This window comes from Drosophila albomicans, chromosome 2R (assembly GCF_009650485.2).
Source record: "Drosophila albomicans strain 15112-1751.03 chromosome 2R, ASM965048v2, whole genome shotgun sequence".
NCBI lineage: Eukaryota > Metazoa > Arthropoda > Insecta > Diptera > Drosophilidae > Drosophila > Drosophila albomicans.
This window is the reverse complement of record NC_047631.2, coordinates 2,448,042-2,471,140: the sequence shown is the minus strand read 5'-3', so window position 1 is coordinate 2,471,140 and position 23,099 is coordinate 2,448,042. Positions and strand designations below refer to the sequence as shown.

At 37.5% G+C, this 23,099-nt stretch overlaps 1 protein-coding gene across 3 annotated transcripts; it reads right to left on the bottom strand.

The window, feature by feature from the left end:
- Window positions 1–1,236: 1,236 nt before the first annotated feature.
- LOC117575167 (uncharacterized) lies at window positions 1,237–20,164 on the bottom strand. 3 transcript variants are annotated; one of them, XM_034259270.2, is made up of 11 exons: window positions 20,035–20,164; window positions 18,352–18,480; window positions 9,681–9,941; window positions 4,931–5,037; window positions 3,506–3,615; window positions 3,365–3,443; window positions 3,204–3,301; window positions 2,936–3,127; window positions 2,735–2,877; window positions 2,471–2,616; window positions 1,237–1,861 (listed from the first exon to the last, which is right to left on the bottom strand). In XM_034259270.2, the coding sequence occupies exons 2-11, from the start codon at window positions 18,421–18,423 to the stop codon at window positions 1,750–1,752; spliced, it is 1,320 nt and encodes a 439-aa protein (XP_034115161.1). In that variant the 5' UTR covers window positions 18,424–18,480; window positions 20,035–20,164; the 3' UTR covers window positions 1,237–1,749. The 3 variants fall into 3 exon arrangements, with proteins under 3 accessions (XP_034115161.1, XP_034115162.1, XP_034115164.1); XM_034259271.2 differs by having other exon boundaries at window positions 9,696–9,941; XM_034259273.2 differs by having other exon boundaries at window positions 1,237–2,616; window positions 20,035–20,163.
- Between the last annotated feature and the right edge of the window lie 2,935 nt (window positions 20,165–23,099).

The window sequence follows — 23,099 nt, the reverse complement described above, 5'->3', positions numbered from 1 at the left end:
TATGAAGGTAGTAAATAACTAGTATCTATGCTAATAATATAAAATTTAAAGATGTTCAAGCATGAACTCCACAAATGTTGAAAATTCATTAGATACATAACATAAGTATTAAAAGAAATGAAATATGGTAGTTAATGGAAGCAACTAAGACCCGCCTGAAGTGACTGTTTTTTCTTATCAAGACTAAGGTCCACCACGATTAAAAATAACTTAAATTTAACTTTTAATTGAGTTTCAAAAATAAATTTTGTTTTTGATTTGCGTGTGCGGCAGTGGCAAAATTTTTAACAAACTTGATCAGCGTACCAAAAAACAACGTGTTGTCTAAGAAAATTATAGCGTCAAAAACCGTATGAGCTTAGACTATAAGAGATAGATATAGTTTTAATTCAGGAGATTTTCGTCACGCCCTTTTCTCTAAAAAACCGAAAAATTATAGATTCCATTTGATTGTGTACATACAAAAAAAATTGCATTCTTTATGATATCTGAAAATTTATTTACGATCGGTTCAAGAAATCATTTTAATTTCTTAGTAGTCAATCTGCTATGGATTTTGTGTACTCGATGATATCTTTTGATTGTGGTAGATATATCAAATATACTTTTCGGCATATTTTAATATTTTTCCATAACGGGTATCTCAGTCAAGCACGATCTAGCTTTCTCACTGTGGATTTTTTTACTTTTATTCTTATGAGATAGGCAACGACATTTGAAAATAGCTGCATATAATATTACATATTATTGTGGAGTCCTGAACTACTCCAAAACTTAAACTGTATGCAAGTATTTTGCTTTAATTAAGGCTTGCTCCGCTCCGTACAATAATTAGTTATACAAAACAATTGTTAATTTTTGAGATCTCTGAGATCTGGGAGTTCATGAGGACAGACAGACATGCGGATAGACTACAGCGACTTGGCTGTTGACGGTGGTCAAGAAGATATTTATTTTGTGAAGTTGCAATGATTTCTTCTGCGTTAATACAGGTATTTAGCACTTGCCTTATAATATGGGTAGAAGGTATAAAAATAAAGCATACCTTTAGGGATTCGTTTTATTTAAAATGCATCAGTATAAATATGTACATATGTATGTATAACCATTTACAATTTGCTTTGTATTTAGCAAAATATGGAATACTTCTTTATTTATTTTTACTTGTAGTTTCATGCATATTCTTGAACAAGTTGCAATATATGTTGTAATATTTTGAGAATTAAAAAAAATTAGTTTATTGAGTTGTAATTACTTTATTACGGTATTGAATAACATGATTTTAAGTTACAGGTCATTTTTTTTTATTTTAAAATTTATTACAGTTCTTATGATTAACGTTAAACAATTCGAAATGGTTTCTTAGTACTTAGGACTAATTCTGTTTTAGAAATTTTGTGAATGGATTTCTCGTTTTTACATCGATGTTTAACACTAACACTAGTACACATTCACTTCCACTTATGACATTCTAATGACTTACGGTTATTTGTTATTTCTCAATATATTATCTTTAATTAATGTTAAATTATTGATTTTTCATTTAGTATTTTACAGCAGAATCACTTCCAATGAAAGAATTTGGAAAAAATTGAATGAACACTTTGAGTTATATATGTACATTGTAAGCTTAGTCGAGAAAATGAAGATAAAATAATTATTCTCCAATATGCTAAAGTATTTAAGTGTGTAAGTTAAGCATTGAAACTGTCACAATTGACTTATGAATTAATTATATATAGCTTCTTTTTAAATATTACTGGGCGGTCCGCGATGCGCACGCTGTCCATGCAACGTGGAGGAATGTCTAGAGCCGGGTCGTGAATGTACAATTGCATAATCGTTATCAATTGGTATAGACCTTCGAAGTAGTGCGATTTAATACAGAATCAATGGTCAATTAATTATATTTATAAATGTAGGCGTATCAAAATGTACTTGACAGTTTAGTTAGCAAATTTGTAATAGTGAATTGTTAGTTTTTCTGGGTATGGATCAGGTCAAAATTGTACGTTCTATATATAGTTTGATCAGCTTAATTATTTTGTAAAGTTAGTTTTGATACAGACAAACGAAAGTTATCAACGGTTAATTACAGTTGCAATACTAGGCATGAAAAATGCATATTCTTTTCTGATATTTCTTTTGTTTCTTTTTTTTTTGTTTTTTTTTGAGAACACAGGTTGTGTTGCATTGTTGTAGTTGTTATCCAGCAGAGCGGTCACTTCAGTAGAGTTAACAAAAGATACGAGTAGAACAAAATACGATACATAGATACGATACAAGGCTTTGTAAGCATGCTTTATATATATAAATATGTTTGTGTGTGGTTGTTTGTGTGTTGGCTCCACAGCTACCAGAGAAAAGTATTGTGAGAACAGAACAGATGCATATCGAGTGTAGATTCGAGCTTTTGTGTATGTGTATTTGCATGTGTGTATTTTGTATATCGGCTTAATATCTATCAGACCTATTAGAGTGTATCGTTGAGCCGCCACTAGTATAGCCCTTATGCGCATCGCGGCCATGCAGCGAATAGCGGGAGCCATACTGACTGCCATGCCAACTGCGATAAGGATCGTACTCTTCGATGATAGAGGGCTCCTTCTCAATGATCTGAAAGAGAGAATGGGTTTTAAATATTACAATACATATGCATATGATGAAAAGATTTCACAACGAACTGCTATTTATGTACATAGCTAGATTACAGGAAGTTGATCAGCATTATTACCTCAGTGTTGGCACAACTGCAACTCATGGCAGTGCAGAGGAAAATATTCATCAGCAGCATGATAAGGAACAGAACTCCTAGGGTAATGGTCAGCCACAGCAACCAGCTTGGTCGTACACCTTCCTCGCAAGACGGTGCCAATACTGTAAAATATGAGTTAACTCACTGCATTGCGAATAAAAGGTATCTCTTTGCACTCACGTCTGGCTTCAGCAGGATCTAAAACGTATACCGTTGTGGCCGCAATGCTGGATCCTTCCTCATTAGGTCCATATTGACGTGGCCCATTGCCGCCCTTGGTGAAACCGGCTAGAGCAACCTCGTGACAATCGTCAATCTCAACGCACCGACCATAACACTGAATGACATCACATTGCAGATGGACTTCAGTTCCTGTAATAACATTCAATGCAAGTTGGCATTGTGAGACTACATTTATGAACGTTGAGTTTGTCACTGAGTTGGTTACCTTCGGGAAATTTGAACATGGATGTAACTGTTGCCTCTGCTGCACGGCCATCAGAAGTGGGCACAAAGCGACTCATAAGATCGGGTTCGATGGGACAGCTGGTAGTGATAGGAGGCGTTATTTTGATATCAATCAAACAATTAATAGGCAGTTGAACTTACCCGCGGTCATCAGTCAACTTGAGGGTCATATTTTTTTTGTCGAAGGCAAAGCAATTGCCCACACGTAGGCTGTAGGTATCTAAGAATGGAAATGACCCTTTAGTAGTGATTGCTACAGGTAATTACAATTGCCTAACTTACCATTTGGCTTGGAGAACTCAACGCGTAGTTTATATTCACGCCCATAGACTGCATCACGCACGCGATGATCATTTTCCAGAAACTTGATCACAACATGGGCATTGTCATCACTACAAGATGTATAAAAATGGAAATGTTCAAAAACCGTTATCTGGTCTGAAAACTACAATTATAAATTTTCTCCCATTGCGTTAATAATTAAAAGCAACGATAATAGAGCCAAAAGCGTGCTCTCCTCAGATTGGCTTGCAGTTTCATTGGTGTTATGCAATTGCTGGTCATTACGTTATAGACAACTGAATCTTGTGCCATTCAAATACATATATACACACATTATATGTGAATAGTATAGTTTGCACATTTTTGGTCGATCTTTTTTTTCAATTTTCTTTTTGTTTTGCGGTTATTTTGTTAGCAAGCAGAGCGGAACATGTGTAAAAAAGTCCAGTCCGTTTAGTATACCCATACATATGCTGTACTTGTATATTTACCTATTTGTTTGAATGGCTTTTGATTACAGCGCCGTTCACACAAAAGACTTAGACAACGAACTCTTGTAGCTTGGAATACTTACAAAAAGTCATTGGCTTTATCGAACTATGGCAAGTGAAAATAAGAAAAAAAACTGCAGTCGAGTGTGCTCGACTGTGAGATACCCGCTACTCATTTTGAGTAAAAACAAAACAGAGCGGTATTAATTTTATAATACCCCATATGAATTTACCGCAAAATACTGCAAAAATATAGAGTCTTTGAGATCTAAGTGTTCATAAGGACAGACGGACATGGCTATATCGTCTCGGCTGTTGACCCTGATCAAGAATATATATACTTTATAGAGCCGGAGATGCCATCTTCTGCCTGTTACACACATTTCTTGGAGGATTAAGTTATAATACCCTTTTACCCTATGGGTAGCGGGTATAATTACATTGTTTGTTTAACACCAAGATTGTAATCTTCAAATGGTGCCATAAATAGTTAACCGTTAATTGTGCAGAACACGGGCAACGGTGGCTACCGCGAAATGATTAAGAAAATACCAAACGAATTTGATTAATTGAAGCAAGCGCAATGGCCTTGAGTTACCTTCCCCGTTGAGTTCAAGTTGTGAAGTTGTTTAGAATATTGGAAATCAATAAAAGGCATTCGAAACAACACCTACGGGTTGCAGACAAAAAGTACTTGAATGTGAACATGTATGTATATCTCGGCTTAATGTGATCTTTTATTGCTCACCGCCATCAAAGAAAACGACGAACCAAAAAAACAAGTTTCGAGAAATCAAACGAAATTCGTAAAAGTTGGACCACTTGGACCTGACGGAAGCTTTTTCCATTATATCTCAAACTTAACAAACAGTAATCGTATGCACAATTGTCTCGAGTCTAGATTCGAAGCAACTTGGAAATCAGTCAAACTTACCGAGTGAATCCCGATTTGCCACAGGTAATCACATAAAATTTATCATCCGCCAGTTCCAGAGTTTTATGCACACGCACCGCCAGTTGAATAGAACGTTCCTCAGTGCGCTAAAAGAGACAGTGAGTTGGATAGAGATGGCAGACGGAGAATAAGATTATGGTGTAATCAGTTAAATCGTTGGTTATTAAAAAAGCAAAGAACTTCTGTGTTGATTGGGTTAAAGAAGCCACGTTAATAATCTAAGCTGCAAGCCCTAGGAGCATTCTGTTTTGGTCAGTCTTTTTTTGGGATTGACTTATAATAAGCGTTTGTTTGTGGCAGATCCGAGGAAAGATTTCAGCCCGTCAATTGTCACCATGATGTAATTGCTGCACACGAGCAGCAACAAGGAAATGCAAAAGGCTGCCAAGTGTGACGCTGACAGCTAACTAAACAGGCAGCCCGCCAGACTGCCAGACTACCAGTCTACCAGTCTACCAGTTTACCAGACTACTAGAGCTCCAGTCCGTCAGTTAGTCAGATGGGCTTCTCACCCTCTACATTTTTCCCAGTTTTTCTTGATACGAGTATGTTTTGTTTTAACCATTTTCCTCGCAATGTTTACTATCCGTCTGAACTTCATTGAATCTTACGCTTTGCGGTCACAATAATAACTAGACTTTTCAGTTAATGAGTGTGCTGCCTTTTATGATTGCATCTGACATTTCGGTAATTACACGATTGCATTTCATTTGAAATACGGAAACTCGGTATTTTATATAATCTAGCGTTTTATTTGTGCAGCCGCATGAATGTGAACCCAAACGAATGACTTTGGCGAGCAACTCGTCTGAACGTTTAAGCGGTTCTTAATTGTGGTTCGGCTATTATGAAACTGGTCGCATTCACTAGTATTTAAAGAGAATTTCATTGATCTGGCGCTGCGATTGATGATTCACATTAACCTTGACTCGTAAGGTGCAAGACTGCAACACACATTAAACAACAATAAAACTGACCAATTGAGTCGTGAGTTTTGCTTGTAATATGTTATAAACACATTGCAATGAAGACTTGTCGTATTTAACAGTTGGTCGTCAAACTGGTTTTGCAATATATATTATGTTAATATTGTTTTACAATGTTTATTCACTGAACGACCCACGTCAGAGTTTTTTTTTTTACATTTTAGGTGTTAAATGTGATCAGAGTTTTATGAATGAATTGAAGCATTAATCTCATTGATTATGACGCAACACATAAGGGAGTTCTTGTTTATAAGTCTGTGAGTAGTTTAGTTAAAAATGTTAGCCAATGAACACTAGAAAAGTGTGCATAAATACCTTTAACACAGAATAATAGATTAAGTGGCTCAGCAACATATCAAGTAATGTCACAATCCATTGTTCAACTTACACTTCAGAACCGAGTCAAACCGATAAAACTATGATCTCAAATTGAAGACAAGGAGAAGTGGAAGGCAGTAAGCGGAAACGGTGGTGAGACTAGTGGAGTTAAACGGGCATCAGCCGTTGTAGACATTGCTAGCGGACAGCTCATTATGAAGTTATTATCAAACCAACTTAAAAGTCGAGATAATGATTGCGTTGATTTCCCATACACTGGCACTTATAATCGAGCTTGTAAGATGACGCCGAGCGCACAGCTCTTTGTATACAATGTGGCAATGGCTTTTTAAATTACTTAATAGATAAATTGGTATATAATTTTAGTTTGTTCTGTTTGTTTTCCTTTTTTTTAGCTGTTGAATGCAATTATCATTTAAATGATAATAATAGTGCTGCATAGAGAAGCATAACACTCATCAGAAAATAATGGCAAATAATTTGCAGCTAAAAAGCGACGGGGCAAAGAGACGTCCCACTCGCAAAACAAAACACAAAACGCAAAAGACAAAATATGGAATAAGTTCAAGTACACCAACTCAAGAGTCAACCCACAATGGCATACAGCCTGAGTACTTGCAGTACTTACAGATACAGATACAAATACAAATACAAATACAAATACAGCTACAGCTATAGTCACAGCAGTCACAGCACTAAAAACAACTTGAACCTTATGTTAAATTGTTGACTGCGGCTTGCCATTGTAAGCGCCAATTTTATGGTTCGCCAAGTACGGCAATGTGAGGGCCTTTGTCATAAAAACCAAATCAAAGAGATTACGGCGCTCCAAAGAGATGCATCCAAACCGGAGTCTGGCCTAGAACCTCGAAATACGACGAGTCTCGAGAGATTTTTTCAGTATTTCAATTTGCAATGCACTCGCCAAGGTCAGCCAATGTCGAGAGGAGACGTTGGGTAGAGCAATTAACTATTAGAGTACAAAAAAAATTTTCGCTAAGAAATAACATCAAAATTGTTCGAGATCTTTTGTGAGCGTAAGCAAAATTCTTTTGACACAAATTCCGCACACATACGCACACTATAAAAATCCAAACAAACAAGAACACAAAACAAGTAAAAAAGCTACAATCGAGTGTGCTCGACTGTGAGATACCCACTACTCATTTTCATTTAATATACAAAAAATACAAAAATATAACGAAGGCTATATTTCGTATTTCGTATATCGATATCATATTACTTTCTAAATATACCATACAATACAAAATATACCAAATTGTCAGACAAAACAACTAAGACCCGATTGCAGCATACAAACATATTTCTTAAATAACCTAAACCATTTTTATCCCATTTTTGTGATTGTATGTACCAAAAACTGGCGATTCAAGCTTAACAATTATGATTGTTCTTTGATTTTTTTCGGTTGCGTAATAAAATTTTAAACAGACTTGATACGCGTGAAAACATTACAAGTGCTAGTTATATGGACAGGCGAACAGACCGACAGACAGAGGAAGGGACAAACAGACATGACTATATAGTCTCGGCTGTTGACGCTGATCAGGAATATATATACTTTATGGGGTCGGAGATGACTATTTCTGCGTGTTATATACATTTCATGGAGGCACAAAGATATAATACCCTTCTATCCAATAAGTAGCGGGTATAAGCGCTAGTAACAAAAGTTTGGAATGCTGTTTAAGTCGAGGCGTGGAAAACCGTGTCTGGGCATATGAAACTGTCTGAAAGTGGCCTGGGTCGTTGCTAGACGCCGGCGCGCTGTCGACACTCCCAACTGGCAACAGTTTCCATTGGCTTCCCTTGGTTACCCGCATCGTTGCATGGTTGCAAGTTCGCGGGCTAACATAAAACCAGAGCTGCCGTCGCGATAAGCGTGATTTAATTTTATAGAGGACCTCCCCTTCGAGACGACAAGCGGAAGGTGGCCGCAAAGAGCAGAAATAAGTCTGCTACACCTACATATGTATTTACCTTCGTGTGTGTAGCACGTCTGGTGCTCCAGTGTTCTCCTCTCTGCTTGTGCTGCTTTACTGATTTGCCCTGGCGATAGTTATTTATAAATTTGGGATACAGGGTGCAGCCCAACGATTTGACATTGCAATTAATATTGTTGTACGCGTATGTGCCTAAACTTATAACATGACGCGTAACGATGATCATTTGCATTTCAACACGCTGCATTATGGTTGCCACAAAGTCACAAAACGCGTAGTACATACATACATACATATGTACATATATATCATATATATGAGTATGGCTAATGCTAATGCCTTGTTGCCATGTTTTGCCATTGTTCAAGCTAGTTCGCTGCTGCTCCCCACACACATTCAGACAGAGACGCACACTTGCAAGTAAACAACCAGACCTGAGACCCTCACCGCCTGTCAACGCCTGTGATGTACGTAGAATTAAACTTGATTTTTATTGCCATAGTTACTATGCAGACTGACGTCTATTCGTAGCCCTTTGCTCAGACTCTGCTGATTTGTCTTGATTTCGAGTCGAACGAATGTGCAGTGCTGCACTTGAGATTTCTATACCCACTATCCGCAAGGTAGTAGGGTAGTATAATTTTGCTCTGGCGGGAAATATGTAACTAATATATGTATATATCGTTGTGCAGAGTCAAAAAATGGGACGATATCTGTAGGAATATTGAACATATTGAACATTGATTTATGAATATGCAATTCTCAACAAATTTCCACTTTTTACACATTGCAATACAGGCCGATTTTAAACAAGGTTAGCATAAAGGTGTAGGAGCTTGAGAACTTTTTAGAGCCAACTCGAAATCAATCAAAGGTTTTATATGATTTATTTTTAATTTTAGCAATAAATATGTTTACTAAATATGTTTGTTGCAATATTCTCCAGGTCGATAAATAAGCATAAATTTAAAACTAGGTTTCGACACAGAATATAAGTAATTCTTATGATGCCTGGAGGATGGGTTGCGATTGAATAAAAAACTTCTTAGTTTTTAGAAAATATTTTTAGAAAATATTTTATATGACAAAAACTGTCGGGTCCTCATTGCTTAGTTGACAATCTGGTTAATTTTGTACTCTAGAATCTGGTAGTATGTTTTTTAACCAATTAATTTTTTTTATTTTAATGATAATACTTCCTTCACACCGTTGTGCTTCAATTGAAAATAAATAGCGGGTATATCACAACTAGCCTTTTTTCACATTTATATGTCAAATTATATATCAAATAGAAGGTAAGCCATTTCAATGAACACTCGAACCGAAAATCTAAATCGCCAAGTGTTGATACAGTAAAAAGTAATTTATAAAAATCAGATGTAGAGTCAAATATTGGCTCGCGTTTTAGTGGTTAATATTGTTAGGAAAGGTTATGCTTACATTGCTTCCACTCACGTTGCTGACCAAGATCCCGCAATAGTCGGGTGCTCCTTGCTTTGCCCACAGATTGAGACTGAAGGCAACCGAATCGCTGCCATCGCCCATGGCCATGCAGGGTTGTGTGCGATGATCCCGCGCATGGACAGCGCCCGTGTAGCCAGAGCTGAACTTCACCTTGATGTTCATTGTGCCCGCTTTGCAGGTGGCTGTGACATGGGGAGCAAATTCGCTGGGAGCTGCTGGCGGTTCCTGTGCGGCAACCTGTGGAAGGGACGGAAGAACATAGAGATACATATAAGTTTCCGCTAATAACTTTGACCTATTTTTTGGTGTGCTCTGTGGGAATTCATTCTTGTAAACGATTAACATGGAGAACATTAAAAATCCAACTCATTGAATGAGCGCATAGGAATATACTGGAATACCTGAACTCTAATTAATTTTAATGGCTAAGCGAAAGATCTAACAAAAGTCGCAATTAATTGCAAGAGGCTACAGTCATAGAACTTAGAACCTTGTGTACTTTGGCGTTTCTACAGCTGGCCAAAAAAGCTGCACGTTTTGGGTCAGCTTCAGTTTCAGGTCCAGCTTAGGCCTTAACTCGCTTCACTCCAACTTCAGTCGCGCACTGTCAAAGGCATTTGGCTTGATGATAATTTATTGGCATACTCTTGACTTGGGTTCCCGTCGCGTCGTCGTGATAATTGATTTTGTGTTCCAACTCCAGCTCTAGCTCCAGCTTCAGCTTCAGCTCAAGACTTACCTTCAGCTACAACTGTGGCCCAAGCTGGAACTGAAATTACAAACCGTAGGCGCTAGATAAGCGACACAAAAGCTAAGTAAGTCATGTCATGACAATCGCATTGATGCCGTTTTTTACATTTTTTTTTTTGTTTTTGTTTTTTGGCCAACTCACGTTCTTGGCAGCCGTCCCTCGGGCTAAGCCAGTCTGTCCCTCAACTTAACGTGGCCCAAATTGATTTATGGTCCGAATGTATATATTTACTTTCGAAAGGTGGCCCGAGAAATCCGTTTGTAATGCATTTATCCAACTCTTCTGTCATTACGAATATAGCTTTTAATTTTGCCTGTCAGGCTACTGTGCGTCAAGAGAAAAGCAGTAACGCTTCGACCCAATTTGAGTTGCATTTTCTTATGCCAAAAACATGTTGGCTAGTGTGCTACATTCCACTTTGGCTACTTCGCTGTTTGGTCGACAACTGGAACGTTCACTTTGCATAGCACAAAAAATTTAGTGCAGCACTTAGCGGCCGATACCGACCAGTATCCATAACTAAAAATAATTTTATAGGCCGATAAACTGGATTGTTGTCTTTGCAAAATTCAGTTAGCTTTGCAATTATATCCCCATCAAATCTTTTCGCGGCACAGTTCAATGGGCTTCGCTTTAAAGCTCGAGGGTCATACCGAGCACGTAGCAAAGGCAATTTAATTCCAACCACAGTCTCAGTTTTAGCTTTAGTTATAGATACGCATACATCTCCAACCTCAACTGCAACTTCAACAGCAACAGCAACAGCAACTTCAACTGCAACTGCAACTGCAACTCCCATGACAATTTGTCGCTTGACAAAATGCAATTGTTTTCTATACATTTTGCATTTTACATTCAGTACAAGAGCCGAGGCTACAGTCGAGTCTAGTCAATTAAAATAGTTTTTGCATGCGCACAGCCGTTGGTTGTTATGCTTGTTAAATATCGGAACAAAAAAAAAAGGAAAAAACGAAGCAAAAAATTACTGCCAGCTGTTGGCTTTTTGTATTATGCAACACGCTCTGATTGTTGTTGACTTTCCATATAAACAAAACCAACAAAAATGCGAAAGCAAGGCACAGAAAAGACAATAAGCAAAAGCGAAAATCTGAATAACACAATTGGACACTTGCACTGTTTGACATGCGAGAGCGCGAGTCAACAACAGCGCAACAACTATTACTATAAATCCAATGAACTAAGGCTTTGATTTGATGGATTACGACTGGGCACATGTGCTCGGTCATTAGCCACTGACTAGTCGCTGTCCTGACTGCCGCAGGACACTCGGATGATTTTTCAAAAATTCTTTTCAGCTTCAAGCTTCTAGTTCACTAACGAAACAAAAGACTTGGAACACAAACTTGTTTGCCGTGTCAGTTGGAGTTGCAGCCCATGGAAATCCTATCAAAATTGGATACGCTCTTGGCCACGCACAGTTGGAGTCGTTTCTCAACTAGACTTCTGACTGCTTACCCCGCTGAACGTGGCCCATTAAGCTATGCTCACTGCTGATTTATACTGCTGCTGGGGTCAAGCAGTGTTGAAATAAACCAAAACTCGTTCAGCATGGCTTTAACTATTAACCATTAAGAACAGAGATAAGTGCAATTAGTGGACGAAAGTAACCAGTTGTCAATTGATGGTGGCAATTAACTATTTTAAAATAATGAATCGCAGAACCGAGATCTTAACTGAAAATCAACTTGTCTTAAAATTTAGAATATACAATGAGAAACATGTAGCATAACTTGGATTCTTATATTGAATATTTATTAAACTCAGCCTACTTACAATAATATTGTTATCATTGTCAAGATAATAATTGTATGTTTAAACTTTTTATGATTAACATGAATAATATGATTTGGAGCAACGCCATTTAAATGATTCGTATTCATGTCCAGTCACCACATTCATTTGTAGGCTCAAATGTTTTTCCTTCTCGCCATCGTTCAGTAAACTAAAATATTGCGCAATAGTTAGTTGCTCAGCGATACAATCTCGAGACTCAAACTGAACCTGAGCTCCGACTGAGTGCAGCTGTGCATATTTGCGACCGATTGCCAAATAAATTTGCTAATGCTAAAGCCCAAGTTGAAAATGTTAACACCGAAACAACAACTTATGTTAGAAGCGAAACGAAACTTGTGCCTAACAAAAGGCATAGTACAACAGATAAGCGACTAAGCAAGGGGGCAAAGCAGCCAAAACAGTGGATAGCAGCAGAGAGGCAGTCGATGGACGGAGGGGCACGTGATTTAACATATTTTGTGTGCATTTGAATTTCCGCTATGTGGTGCAGTAATAAAGCTTGGCAAGTAAATTATAACATAAGACCTCGGATTGGTTCGGCTTGGCTCCGAGCTGGAGACCTGAGTTGCCAAGTCGCCAAGTTTCTTTTGGCTGCTGCTGCAGCTGATTGTAAATTGTCACGGTATTTTCGCGGGCAGCGCATAAATTGCCGTTTAAGCGATCACAGATTGCATTACAGTCGCTGCAAACTCGGATCGCTGCAGTCGCATATTGCTGACCGTGTTTATGTTTTGTGCCGAGTTTTTGGGCGGCCGAAATGGCAATGAAGCTGTATGCTAAACAAGCTTTTAGCATTCCACTGCCCTGCCCTGTTTATGTAATAGGAGCATAATATCAAAATAATTCGTTTTTATATCCGATACCCATAGGGTTGAAGGGTATTATAACTTAAAGAAAATGTAAGTAATATAATCTGTCTGTCTGTCTGTCTGCTTGCTCGTCTATCCCTATGAACAACTAGATTAGAGCCTATATTTGATATATTTGCACGCAGATCAAGTTTGTTTAAACTTTTTGCCACGCCCACTTCCACCCCTACAAATGAACAAAATAGTTATTATGATTCCCAAAAATTTGCTTGCGGTCAGGCAAAAATTGTGGAAGTTATTTAAGAAATATTTATTTAAGAAATATCGGGTCTTAGTTGCTTTGGCTGACACTCTTGTATATTTTTAATTTCGTGCAATATCGATTTACCAAATATTTTTGAATTTGTGCGGTATATTTTTTGTATATTTGTTGAATATGATTTTGATGAAAATGGCTAGCGAGTATCTCACAGTCGAACACTCTCGACTGTAGTTTTCTTACTTGTTTCTCTTGCATTTTAACTTAGCTCAATGGAGCATTGATAGTTTTCTTTTTTTTTTGCTGACCAAATTTAAGACTTATAATTATTAACGTTGTAGCTTCAATTAAATTTCCATTGTTGGCGCGCCAGTCTATTGATGTTCTGACGTGCTTATTCCACAGCACGTATTTGTATGGACGTTTCCATTCAACCTAGACCCAGACCCTTATACGTACTTACACCTAGACCCGGATTTCAAGGCAGACTCAGACACACGGCTGGGGTCAATAGTGCGGCTTTTACGCTGTCATAGCTCTAATATAATAATAAGCACTTGTGTTTGGTCTTTTGTTGTTGCTTTGGATGGAATTCAAGGAACACATCTTGTAACAGTTTCTTCTGTTAATCAATTCAACAACAATAGCAAAAAAAGCCTTTGAATTCATCAGGTGCTTCAGGCTGTTCGTTGCTTATTTATGTGTTTAACTAATTGCTAGTTTTTTTTAATAGAGTTATATTCTTCTGTCAATCATAACAATATCAAGAGAAAAGTTTCGATTTAATAGTTCTTCATAAGCTATAGTTTTGCTTCGCTGCTGTCGGAAACTGTGGGTCCCGTGTTGTGCTTGAATGTTGAGAAAAGAAAACTCGGACATAATCGTATTTAGAAAGCCGGTTTTAATTGAATTTATCTGCTTCTAACCCTTTTAATGCAATAACAATGCCGACAAATTACCGAAAGTTCTTTACATTATTGTTATGCATTTCTTGCTCATTTCTATCCTCATTTAATTGCCATCAATCAAGATTTGAGTAGTCAAATTATGACCTTTGTAAAAGCTACTTTTCATTTTGAAATTATTGTGACTGTGACTAATAGGAAACTTCTCGGAAAAGTATAATTGCGTTTATATTGAACAGACCCTCACTCGTCAAACCACTCATCTCATTTTTCTGGCGAATTCATACAAACATTCCATTCGTATATTATTAATTTTTGTTATTTGTTTTCAAAGTGCACATTCAATGCAAATTGCTAAGCTACCATAGAACATCATTTATAGGCCAATAAAAAAAGAAATTTCAAAGAAAAGTTTGGAATAAATCCAACTTTTACCTCAAGTAGAAAAACAATTGTAAAATTGGAACGTTTTTGTTTTTCTGTTGGTGAGTGTCAGAGAACGGAAAGCAAGAGCAAAACAGAAGAATAGACGAAACTGTGCTGCAGCTGAACAATGCAAGTTAATCAAATAATGAAAAGTTCTAGCTACAGTTAAACAAAAGAAAGAAGTTTCTTAGTTGGGAAATTTCCATTGCTGAGAACCACCTCAATGTTGTGCCAACATTTTTGCATATATTTCAGTGAATTTTACGATAGACTGACAACGAGCAATTGTCGGTCAGTAAACAAAATAATTGGCACTCCAAATCAACTCAGTTTTGGGCCAACTCAGCGCCAATAGATTTTGTGGTCACTGGATGGCATGACATAAACACACTTTTTATACCCGCTACCCATAGGGTAGAAGGGTATTATAACTTTGTGCCGGCAGGAAATGTATGTAACAGGTAGAAGGAGGCATCTCCGACCCTATATATATTCTTGATCAGCGTCAACAGCCGAGACGATATAGCCATGTCCGTCTGTCCGTCTGTCCGTATGAACACCTAGATCTCAGAGACTATATGAGATAGAGCTATAATTTTTTTTCGACAGCATTTGTTATGTTTGCACGCAGATCAAGTTTGTTTCAAATTTTTGCCACGCCCACTTCCGCCCCCGCAAATCAAAAAAATCGAATAACAAGCGTAAAGCTAGAGTTCCGAATTTTGGTATATACAATAATAACTATAGTATTTATGATTCCTGAAAATTTTGTTGCGATCAGATAAAAATTGTCGAAGTTATTAAAGAAATACTTTTGTATGGGCAAAAACGCCTACTTACTAGGGGTCTTAGTTGCTTTGGCTGACAATCTGGTATATTGTGCCGTCTATGGTATATTTTGAATACGGTACTATGTCTATATACCAAATATACCATTCGGTATATTTTTTTAGTATTTTTGCAGTATATTTGGTATATTTTGAGAAAATACCGCAAAATATATTTCTTTTATTCAAAATGGGTAGCGGGTATCTCACAGTCGAGTGCACTCGACTGTAGCTTTCTTACTTGTTGTTTCAGCTTTTGTGCTTTTTGTGAGAGAGCGATGACAACAAATATTTGTTAATATATTCTCGCACATAGTAATAAGTGCGAAAGACGAATGGTAAAGGGGCTGCTATGTCTATAACTATCTCCATGGACACTTCCTGGCCAGTTTAAGTGGTGAATTAGTCCGTTGCATGGTCTTAAGGCTTACTAACCTAGTGATGTGTGCGTGTGGCTAAAAAACTGGTTGATCTTCTAATAGAGCTAGTCCGGTTTGTAGTATGACAACGCAATGAGGTCTATCGCAATCAGTTTACCTCATTGCAGTGCAGATCTTGTGGTCAATATGAATTGATGCAGATCCAGCCAGACTGTTAATTAGAGCATATTCGATTAGATGGACGAATATTCTATGTGAATTCTGTGGTTATCACAGCAGCAGAAAATAAACTTGTTAAAACTTATGAAAACTTTATGTGCCGGTTAACTGTATGTTCGCTATACCGTTAACCTAAGCACAAAGCTAAAATATGAGTCAAAAGATCCTAAGTTTAAATACCTTCAATCGAAGAGACAAACGAAAAGAATCAACAAGTTTGTTGCCTAAGTCTTTTGTTTTCTCCGTGACCCATCTTAGCTCATAAAGCATTTTTGAATATACTGAAAATATGCATATTATAAAATCGCTTGTAATCGTGTAGCCTCAAACAACAGCTCGGATCATTGTAATTGAAGTGGAGTTGAGAACACGTGCTTGTCAGTTTGGTTTCGGTTTGTAGCAAACTACATTATTGCCACACACTTGGTTAATGCAAAAACAAAAGGCAAAAAAAAAACCACTCGGCTTAACCGCAGGCCAACGGCAAACTACATTTAATGCGTCATATCTTACCAAATACGCGACTTCTCAAATCATTTGCCTTTTTCATATACACCACACAGCATGACGACATACACATATGTATATATATAAATACATTCAGCGCCGTATATTGGCTGTTAGTCTGTGTGTATGTATGTGTGGGCTCAGGGAATTAGCATGCGATGACATTGAAACTGACTTAAATGGCCCGTAACAACAATAATAACATCAACATCACGCAACCATTGCTAATATTTAAGTCAATATTCGAGCATTGAGCATGGGCAAGACTTGCAGCTATTATAATTATACTGTACTCGAAATTAGGAGACATGTCGCTTAGTTGTCGCATGCGTTGAGCATTTTAAGTATTCAAAGTATTTTAGGTTCGCTCTCCATAGCTGGCAACTGTACGCAGAGTGTGTGAACAACCTTTTGAGAGAAATTAGCACTAAAAGACGCAAGTTCGTAGTTTGTTTAATTAGTGTAAAGAGCAAGCAGACTGTAAGGCGAAAACAGCAACATCAACCACTCCGAAATGTACCGTAAGCTAGCTAAATTTCAATTTTAACAGATATTTAACACGCATCCACACATGTAAAAGTGTTTGCAGGTAGAAGTTGTATGCTTCTACTCGACACGTCGTCGGCAAACTTATAATACCATCGCCAACATTATCGGACACCTTCATTATCATCGGCATCGTTTCCATCACGGTCTGCGATATCGCTGCGTCTGTTTGCCATTGTTTTTGCGTCAAGGTTCTATGAGTTTTGCATTAGTCAAAGCTAACAAAAGGCTGAACAAATACTTGCACTTAACATAGATGTCGCTGAGGTTTTTCTTATGCTCTTGAGGCACTGACGTTAGTTGATTGCCAAGCCCATACGAATTTTTTTTTGCAATCTTTGTGGGCGTTGAAATCTGTGTTTTATGTGTTATGATGTCATTTTGAAACAACCGGCAAGCATGTTAAATAGTTCAATACGCTCGTTGTATTCTGGTGTATGTTATTATTTTGAAAAATTATTTATATGCTGAAACTGAAAGTATTTGTACTCTTTCTGAGTTTTGTTTTTAAATCTCAATTATTTATAAGCAATCACGACAAATACACAGCTGCGACTAAAATACCGGCTTAAACCAATTTCAATTGATGTCAAGTCTTTGCCTTTGCCGTTGCCGCTCTAATAGGTTTGAGCCATTTAATGAACCGAATATGAAATCAAAGCATTTCTTGGTCGAGCTAAACAATTGAAAATTGGCTTTGCGAGGAGGGCCACGCCATAGAATTTGTGCTTGGTAAAAGTTGAGATATCGGTCAGTAGTACATTCGGGTTGTGGAAAATATGAGCACAACCTCTAAGCTATTGATAAACCAACAAAGCGAGCAAAGCGAGAAACTGGCGCAGCTGCAGATGCGATAGCGATAGCGACAGCGACACTCCAACTCTGACTCCGACTCCAACTCCGACCCCGCTTCAGTACAGTTCATTAAATTGTGTTGCTTAGAAAATTGCCGTGGAAAATTCACGTTTTCCTCAGTGAATGTTGTTTGTGCGACTTCATGAGCACACCATGAAAATGGTCAGGTAATGTCAGAAGCCGCAGTTAACCTCGTTTTCATGCCTGGCCTCGACCAGAACATTATTGTATGCAAATGAAAAGTGAAATGGATGAAAACTAATCTCCATATGATTGTTTATAATTCTGTACTTTTCGAGCACACTCATAACTTCACTCTTAGATTGAGCAAATGTCGACTGAACTTACCTGTGTGAGTAGCAACGCAATGAACAGCAGCCAAAGCGCTGTCAGAGCTTCCTTTGTGTGGGGCGTCTTCATTGTGTGGCACGTTCGTTGGCTTAGACTTTTGTTTTTCGCTGCGTATCCTTTTGGCAACTGCAAAAAGTCGTTCATCAGTGAATTTGCATTGAGCAATTCCATAAATTGTGAAGCCAAATTAAAGAAAATTTCATGCGCAGCACGCAGTTGGCAACTTAAGTGCTGATCCCAGTTGCAGTTCGTAACAGATTACTCATCCATCGAAAATTTCTGTTGTTATTTTAGAATCTAAATGCTCACAAGACAATGAGTCAACAGCAGTACCGACTCAGATTACAATTGTAATGTACTGACAAAGCTGGTCGATTTCCTGCTGTTTATTGCCTAGCTACGAACTGTGCAGCTGCATCTCTGATAACTTTAAGATTTTTGTGGTTTTCTAGACATAACTTTCTAGAAAATTTGAAGTGCGCAAACGTGACACAAGTGTAGACTGCTGCTCGCCACAATAATTTCTAATCTTTTAATATGATTTTGTATCAAAAAGAGAAAAAAATGAAAAAAAAAAACCTTATTGCAATGTGGGTCATGCAGCGAGAGCATGGCTTTTATTCTCACGTACAAGATTTCGTTTTTCATTTTACATTGCGTCTCATAAAAATCAAAAGCGATATGATCGAATAGATCTTTTAGAATTGATGTCTTGGAAAAAAGCTTGCAATTCGTTTCATAACATTATATACTCGTATCGTGCATTTGCTTTAGTGACATTCCAGTTGTAGGTATACAAATTCAAAAATTAATTGTTGATCTTTTGTACCGACCGAGAAATGAAATGAGTTAACTGAGAGAGGACGGCTTACGTCATGAGATCGCACTTTGAAACAATATGAAACAACAAAAGTCCAGTGTCACCAGTGTCGAATATATTTGCTGTATTAACGTATCTCGGCCATTTGTTCGCCGAGTCGAATAAACATTTAGACACTTGGTATTGTTTGAATACAGCTCAAAGTTATTTATAGCCAGACTAAATAATTTATAATGTGCTTCTAAGAGTGCGATCTACGATTTGGCGGAAATAGCAGAATACCCACGAGCAGCTTAGCACAACTACATACACACATTCTCATACACGCAAACCACTCTGACACACACACACAGACACAGAAACGAAATATTGTTTGTGAATATATTTTGTATATGCAGTATGGCTACAATTTATGCAATAGCTTCAACAACATTTAGCCAAAAGCTGTTTTTGCTCAAAACATGAGCGTGCAACTAAGAGAGTTAATCAGTTTAAGCCAAGCTAAGAGCGTGTTTCGCAGTTCGAAGAGACGTTGATCGTAAATTCGCGCAATTTCCAAGCTTCTTTTATGTTTGTTTTAAGATACATATTTGCAAAGGATCTTCCTTATAAAAAAATATTTTATTTTTTGATGATCGGCTGTTTGAGTGATTGTATATATTGTTATAACTTCGTTATAATTTTGGTATTTCCATTTAATTCACTTATACGTTGCGCTCTTTATGTACATTTAATGGGATTGCGCACGTGAAAACAAGTTTTATGCAACAAATAGTCGTGCATTTGTTGTTGTTTTTAACTTTTGGTATTTAACAAATAGTAGTGACTCTTTGCAAATGACGTCAGTTGCTTGCACTCACACAATATTAATAATTATGTTAGACAGAAAAATGAGAACGACTCAAAGCGCAGATCAAAAACTCAGTTTCCGCTTGACACGTTTGCAACGACTTTACGGCTCGAAAGTTTTGTTGGGACTGAAGTTGTGCTGCTGTTGGAGAGTCATGCTCCAAGCTCTGTCAGCATTAGCTTAGTTGCCGCTCTACTGATGTTAGTCGTTGTTATTGTTGTGTTTGTTGTTGTTGCTGTTGCTTAGTTGTCGTTGTGTGCTCTTCGCTTTGTTGCTTTTGTGTTTACACACAGACATTTTTTCACGTCTGGTTTTTTGGCCACATCTTTCCATGTTTTGTTTAACGCCTCATCCGCATCTGCTGGTAGCCATTGTGAATGAGTGAGGTTGCCAGATCAATCGAAATTGATACTATGTTCGGTTTTTATCATTCACCCATCGTTTCGACCGTTACAATGTTCTTTGCCGAAGTGTGTATGTGTATGTGAAGGTATTCATGTGTCTATTGACCGAGTGTCTATGTATATGTGGTGGTTGCTTCTTGCATGCTCAAGAAGACTTGAATGAATCGATACATCCGCAAATTTTACTATAAGGCTAGCGCATGCGCTCATGCTAGCTATTGAAGAGGGATGTTGAGTACTGAGAGTTGCCTTGTAGTGTTGTCTAACGCATTAGTATTAACGGAATTGAATTAATATTTTCCTTTTCTTTATCGGTTTATAATGTTAACAAGTTTACCAAAACATGGATTGAGTTAGTTACAAAAAGAACTTATCTCAAAAAACATAAATTTGAAATATTTTTGTTTGTGATTATACAGTTCTTCCAGTGTTTGGCGCTCCACTTCGCGCTCTCTCTGTCTCTCTCTTGCTTTTCTCTTTTCTAAAATGCTCTCATTCCTTTACACATTACTTTTTGGTGGGAAATGAATATATAACAACTCGGTTCGTCGCTCAGTGAAAATTTCATCACCATCGTTGATAGTTCAGCTTTTCTCGCATTCAACGCAACCAAATTTAAAAAAAAATTGTAATTTGGCATTTCGTTAAAAATATTAAGGAAATTTTAAAGTATTGCCTGTTAAGTAATTTGAAAAATAATTAACAACAAAAGTGATAAATTTTCAGCTCAGTGTAGCCAAGAAAAAACGTCAAACTCAAACAAAAAAAAACTTGCAAAAAATCGAAACACCGTAAAAATTCTGTATCACTAAGTCACACAGGCAACAAAACGGTCCGTGCTTTTGAGAGAGTGTGCGTGTGTGAGTGTATCGGTGAGTGTATATATGTCTGTACGTGATAAGCGTAGACAGAAGCCGTAACAACAATCCCCAGGCCGAATCTGAAGCGTAGACGCAGACGGAGGCGATTTATTGAATTATATATAAAACAAAAAGCGCTCAGCGATTAAGGCGTTTGGATTGCGACTTCTCGCGAACCACAGCATTCTAATCGGGGTGAGTGGGAAGGTGTGATAGGTAGGCGGTGGGCGGTTGGCGAAGTTTACTCTTGCAAATAATAATTAGAGCAGCAACAAATAAATATTTTTAGCAGCCCAAAAGTATGCAACAAATGAAGAGAGCAAATAAAAAGTATTTTCTTCTTGTTGGAAAGCATTATTGCAAAAAGGGCATTTAGTGTTCGTATACTGCCGATGTGTGAGACCACCACAGCTAAACCATCACAAAGAAAGAAGAGGAAATAAATTGAAGAGACCTCCAGGTGCTGTTGGTTTCTCCTTTTCCTTTGTAGTAGCTAAATAATAAGAGCTTAAAGCCCTTCAGAGCATCCATTGCGCTGTGAATTGTTGGTTAAAGGATGCATTGGGAGAGTGAGGTTTACCACGTGGGTCAACCTCAAAAAAGTTTAAATAGTTCAGACGTGTTTAAAGTACAGATTTATTCTGGTTTCCCCAAAAAGTTCAAAAGTATAAAAATAATAAATGTTGGACATTAGTTCAGTACCAACATTTTAGAAATAACTATAATATTGTAAGCAGCTCACGGTCGTCCCTTTGGGACATAGGGTGTGATAAATTCCCTATTACGTAAACAATAACATTTTTCGAATTTGTCATAAAATTTTTTTTGGGCAAAATTATCGCAGTTCTGTCAGATTGCTGTACTATAGCCTAATAAAATAAACTCACATCGCGTAAAGGCAGTTGTCATTGTGACAGTTTGTTTGTCAATGATTAAATTTGTTCGGTAGAGTCATTTGTCAACTTTGACATTTAAGCACGAGCCGAAAACAGCACGAGGTCGGGGAACGCGTGTACAGCCATCGAAATGGCAAATGTCAAATCGAGCCAAGTCGAAACGCCGACACTTTTACAGCTTCTGCTTCTGCTTCTGCTTCAGCTTCAGTCTCAAAGAAACACACAAGCTCTGCTGGTTCCTGTTAGCTGAGCAATTGGTCCGCCCGCGCAGTTTTGCAGCTACCACAACATTACCGCTAGACAGAGTGACGCCATTGCCAAATTACATCGCATATTTGTGTAACATGGGAAAAGACTGCTCGCTCAGATTATAGAAGAGAAGCTTATGTCATTAAATGCATTCGAGTTTATTACATTCAAACTTGATGCATTTCCTTTTTTCTTGGTAAATCAAAGTTCACGAATTTTCGCTCTCAATTTGTGCGCATATCAGAACCCAAGGACATTCAGTAATACGTTGCACCTACAGCAAATTTGTAGCACGAATAGCAATTTTCTGAGTTAAAGTCGCATATAAGTAGGCAAGCTAAAATTCTAATTGCGACTTTAATTAAGGAAAGTGCGTGTGAACATGTTATTACAGGATTTAACTTGGACACTGCGCAACACATTCACATTTTGAAAATGTTCTCGAGGGACAACTTAAACCAATAATTAGGATTCTAGTACTAAGGTGTCGATTTAAAATAAGTAAGAACTTTCGGAACAGTCTTTCCTTAACTGTCACTCTTCTATGCAGCATATGACGTTACACCAATTCTTTTAATCTATGTAGTATTTTTGTCGGCAATTTTAAAATATTTTTGAGAGACACAGGGTAACTGGAAATCGGACACTTCTGCTAGATATTTAACA